Source organism: Eubalaena glacialis, chromosome X (assembly GCF_028564815.1).
Source record: "Eubalaena glacialis isolate mEubGla1 chromosome X, mEubGla1.1.hap2.+ XY, whole genome shotgun sequence".
NCBI classification, from domain to species: domain Eukaryota; kingdom Metazoa; phylum Chordata; class Mammalia; order Artiodactyla; family Balaenidae; genus Eubalaena; species Eubalaena glacialis.
The window spans coordinates 117,948,967-117,954,461 of record NC_083736.1 but is presented as its reverse complement, the minus strand read 5'-3'; the positions used below and the strand labels follow the sequence as shown (position 1 = coordinate 117,954,461).

Genomic DNA, 5,495 nt, shown 5'->3' with positions numbered 1-5,495 from the left:
TTAATAACAAGTAGATAAAATGATCCACAACGGGTTACATATTCCCAGATGTTAACACCTCTCTGTATACTTCACGTGTTGAATGAAAGGTTGTAAAATTTGAGGAAGACAAAAATAAAAGTTTTTAAAACTCAAGATACATAATAAATAAATTGGAACAACTAGAGATGACTAAAAACAAAATGTATTATATTGATCCACCCACAACATAACCTGATCTCAGGGACTTTAAGATACTTATACAGTAAACTTCAAAAGTATTTGCATTTAATTTTTTTTAATGTAATTTTACTTATCTATTTTTTCCTTTTTTTTAACATCTTTATTGGAGTATAATTGCTTTACAATGGTGTGTTAGTTTCTGCTTTATAACAAAGTGAATCAGCTATACATATACACATATCCCCATATCTCTTCCCTCTTGCGTCGTATTGTTTTAAGGTGCTAAATTTGTGGTCATTTGTTACAAAGCAGTAGAAAACTAATGCATTGGTACAGCCACTCCAGCTCTCTTATGGTTTCTGATTGCATAGTATATCATTTTTTATCCTTTCAACTTATTTGTGTTGTAAATCTAAAGTGTGTCTCTTCTAGGCAGCATGCAGTTGGATCCTGTTCTTTAATTTAGTCTGATAATGTATTTTTTATTGTAGTGCTTATTTCATTTACATTTAATATAATTATTGATTATGATAGAAATATAATTATTTATAACTGCCATTTTCCTATTTTCTATATGTCTCGTGTATTTTTTCCCTCTATTTCTCCTTTACTGTCTTCTTTTTTATTAGATATTTTCTAGTGTACCAGTTTAGTTCCCATTATTTACTCTACTTGTTGAATTATTCTTTTAGTTGTTGCTCTGAGGATTAAAATATATATCTTAACTTAAAACAATATACTTCACATTAATGCTAATTTATTTATGGTAGTGTATTGAAACTTTGCTCTAATATTGCTCCCTTTCCTCCTCCCTCCTTTGTGCTATTATTATCATATACACTACATCTTATATATTCTAAACTTAATATTTTAATAATATTGTTTTATGCAGATGTCTTTTAAATCAGTTGTGAGAAGGAAAGAAAAATATATTTATATTGTATTTTATGTTTTCTTATGTAATTAACATTACTGGTGCTCCCTCCCTCCCTCCCTCCATACCTACCTACTTCTTTCTTTCTTTCTTTCTCTCTCTCTCTCTTTCTTCCTTCCTTCCTTCCTTTCTTTCTTTCTTTTCACCAGATCTTAGTTGTGGCTCGCAGACTCCTTAGTTGAGGCTTGCCAGCTCCTTAGTTGTGGCTCGTGGGTTCCGTTCCTTAGTTGCGGCTTGCCAGCTCCTTAGGTGCACCACACATGCTCCTTAGTTGCGGCACATGAACTCTTAGTTGTGGCATGTATGTGGGATCTAGTTCCCCGACCAGGGTTCGAACCCAGGCCCCCTGCATTGGGAGCGCAGAGTCTTATCCACTGCACCACCAGGGAAGTCCCACTGGTGCTCTATTTCTTTGTGTGGATTCGAGTTACAATTTCTCTTCAGCCTGATGAACTTCCTTTTTAAAATTTCATATAAAGCAGGTCTGATAGCAATTTGTTTTCTTAGGCTATTTTTTCTGAGACTGTCTTTGTTTGTGGGGCTTTCATTTTTTAAGGGTTATTTTTCTATATATAGAATTATTATTTATTTTTTTAGAATTAGATTTTAATAACAGAATTAGAGATATAAATCATATATGATTAGCCCATTTAAAGTATACAGTTCAATGGTTTTTAGTAGTATATACACAGAGTTGTGCAATCATCACCACAGTCAATTTTAGAAATTTTCATCATCCAAAAAAAACCCCTGTACCCTTTGCAGTCACTCCCCATCCTCTCCCTTTTTCCATCATCCCTAGGCCTCTACTAATCTCCTTTGTGTCTTTATAGATTTGCCTGTTTTGGACATTTTATATAAATGGAATTATGCAATGTGTGGTATTTTGTGACTGGCTTCTTTCACTTAGGGTATTACTGTCAAGTTTTGTCCATGTCATAGCATATACCAGTACTTCATTTCCTTTTGTTGCTGAATAATATTCCATTGTTTGGCTATACTACATTTTGTTTATCCATTCATTAATTGGTAGACATTTGGTTGTTTCCACTTTTTGGCTATTATGCTGCTATAAACATTTGTGGACAAGTTTTTATGTGGTCATAGGTTTTTCTCTTGGCTACATACGTAGTAGTGGAATTTCTGTGTCATATGATAACTCTGTCAGTTTTGAAGAACTGACAGACTGTTTTCCAAAAAGGCTGTACCATTTTCCATCTCTACCAGCAATGTATGAGGGCTCCCATTTCTCCACATCCTCACCAACACTCGTTATTATCTGTCTTTTTGATTATAGCAGCATTTGTTTTATAAATGGTATTTCTTGATATTTTGTAATACATTTAGACATTTTAAAATTTGAAATATGTTAAATATTGTTTACTGCTGTTTTGCTTTATGAATTCTCAACTTAAATACTAATGTTAATACATATTTCAGTATTAAACAAAAAAAGGACCCCAAATCTTCATTTTTTTCTCTGATTATTATTATTTATTTATTTATTTACATTTTTGGCTGTGCTGGGTCTTCATTGCTGTGCACCGGCTTTTCTCTAGTTGTGGTGGGCAGGGGTTACTTTTTGTTGCGGTGTGTGGGCTTCTCATTGCAGTGGCTTCTCTTGTTGCGGAGCACAGGTTCTAGGTGTGCAGGCTTCAGTGGTTGTGGCTCGAGGACGCTAGAGTGCAAGCTCAGCAGTTGTGGAGCAGGGGCTTAGTTACTCCGTGGCATGTGGGATCTTCCTGGACCAGGGACTGAACTGGTGTCCCCTGCATTGGCAGGCGGATTCTTAACCACTGTGCCACCAGGAAAGTCCCTCACTGCATTACATTTTAAAGTCATATAAAAGAATTATTTGGCTATATGAAATTTATGCATTCTTCCTTAAAGAAAGGAACATCTATAGAGATATAGAAGTGCATTTGGTATTCATTACTGGTGATTCTGAATAAAAAGAATTTAGGTTTTAGGATATAAGGTGAGAACAACATTAGCTAGAAACTATACTATCCAATGGATGATTTCTGGAAATTTAAAGGCTAACAGTTTCACTTATTAAGTTGGGAAAATAAATTATATGTATATTGTAGACCAATGTGACAGTTGCAAAAACAGTCTAAACATGAATAAGAGAATTTGATACATTTTCTAAATGCCTTAAAAGAACCTTTCTCCTATCCTCATTCAATGTCCACTTCTAGACTTGAGTACTGTGAACACTTACAAAGTTTGCTCCAAAAAACTAGGCCATCACTGTGAATTAATAAACATCACAAAATGACTTAAATCACCATGTACTAAGTGGCAGGTCCTTGCAGTAGTTGAAGGAGTATTGGTTTTCTAGAATGGTAAGAAGCCTGAGAAGTTGCATAGTTTGCCTCATTTATCTTACAGGTGTGGAAAGTAAAGATGAGGTGAAGAGACTTTCCCAAGTTCTCATAAATTTACAGCAGAGAGGAACTATAGCCAAGCTGATTCCTGATTGGAGGCTCTTTCCGCAATACCACGACGCTTTAAGTCAAAGTTTAAAATGCATTTGATTTGCCCCTTTGTTTAAACCTTGGGTTTAAAAAAACGAGCATGATATAGCCTAAAATAGCAAGCAGTTTTGATGAACTCACATTTTTAGCTATCAGCCAACTAGAAACCAAATATAATAGCAATGTTAATATCAGAGTAGATAATGGATGTATTATTAAAAGCAAGTGTAATGATGACAGCCTTCCTGTTTCCTAGGCTATTTTAAGAATCATAAATTCTGCTAGTACATATTTTAGGGTCACTAAAATTACTTTCTAAGATAATTTTTGAAACTAGACTAAATTACTAAGAAAATTACTTTCAGGTAGACAAAGGAACACACTTCTGGAAGAGGAGCTAAAGAGGTTTAATAGCTCTTTCTTATCTATCTCATCCCCTGAAAAATGTGTTGAACAGTAACTTCACAATTTGAATATTACAAATGAAAACAGGGAAGAAATAGAAATCCACCCAGTTCTGGAATTATGGATTGAGTTTTGGAAGATTATTTGATCTTGTAATCTTTTTTGCTGGTCCTCTCTTGGCATTTACCATTTTCTGATTAGCTGGACTATATCTTTCTGTTTTCACTGGATTCTCTTTCATTCTACGCAGTTGATTCATTGGTTGTCTTTTAGAAACTTGGTGTGAGCCAGAGACCTGAGACATTTTAACTAGGTATATACGACGTTCATCATTGATCTTGTGGTAAGCCTTTGATTCTCGTTCCAGTCTAAGTACATAGTCTTTCACTTGATTTTCAAGGCTCCTTTTTTCTTTTGCTAGCTGTTTAAGTAATGTACTTAAGGATTGCACTGGCATCCGCTCATAGACACGAGTAGAAGATAGTCTATGTGAAGGATTTCCATGGATTTTTTTCCATTTTCTCTCTGAGACTAACAACTTGCTTTTCTAGTTGATCATTCTCTTCAAGTTGTGTCTCATAACAGGTTTTCCACTCACTGCCTTCGTTGTCAGTACCGAGTTTGGCTTCCAGTTCCACTACCTTTTGTCTTATTTCAAGTATTGAGATTTGTACTAAGTCTTTCATATGGATTTCTTCCAATAACTCCAGTTTAAGGAGGTCAGTGCTCATACCTTAGAAGGTGTCACTTCTTTCATCCCCCATAGTATCAGGTCAGAGATCTCCCACACCCTTCCCCTCAGCACAGCTTAGAGCAGAAGACCTGAAGGGACATCCAGAAGCTGGGGATGAGAAAGTGTTGTCATGAGCTGTTGGCATGGTGAACTGACTCTTAGAATTCTTGGTTGAGTTTCTTTCCCCCAGCACTTTGAATATGTCATAATACTGACTTCTTGTCTCCACTGTTTCTGATGAGAAGTCAGCTGTTAATTTTATTGTGGTTCCTTTGTATATGACACATAATTTTCTTCTCACTATTTTCAAGTTTCTCTCTTTGGCTTTGGCTTTCAACAGTTTGACTATGATCTCTCTAGCTGTGAATATCTTTGAGTTTGTGCTATTTGGAATTCATTGAGCTTCTTGGATGTGTAGATTAATCTTTTTTTAAATGAAATTTGAGAAGTTTTCACCCACTATTTCTTCAAATACTTTTTATGTCCCTTTTTTCTCCACTCCTCTTCTGGAACTCCCATTATGCATACGTAGTGTGTTTGATGGTGTCTCACTTGCCTTTGAAGTTCTTCAGTTTTCTTCGTTCTTTTTATGTTCTGTTCCTTAGACTAGATAATCTCTATTGATCTACCTTTTTTTAATTTTAATTTTTAATTGAAGTATAGTTGATTTACAATGTTTCAGATGATCTACTTTCTATTATCAGCTCAAATCTGCTGTTGAGCCCCTTGAGTGAATTGTTCATTTCAGTTGTTGTACCTTTTAATTCCAGAATTTTCATTC

The 5,495-nt window shown here is 35.0% G+C and overlaps 1 protein-coding gene across 1 annotated transcript; it reads right to left on the bottom strand.

Moving 5' to 3' along the window:
* Window positions 1-4,099: 4,099 nt before the first annotated feature.
* On the bottom strand, window positions 4,100-4,745 carry LOC133082546 (coiled-coil domain-containing protein 169-like). The gene is given in 2 exon segments (XM_061179162.1): window positions 4,100-4,492; window positions 4,494-4,745. Coding segments are annotated over 2 exon segments (645 nt in total).
* Window positions 4,746-5,495: the final 750 nt, after the last annotated feature.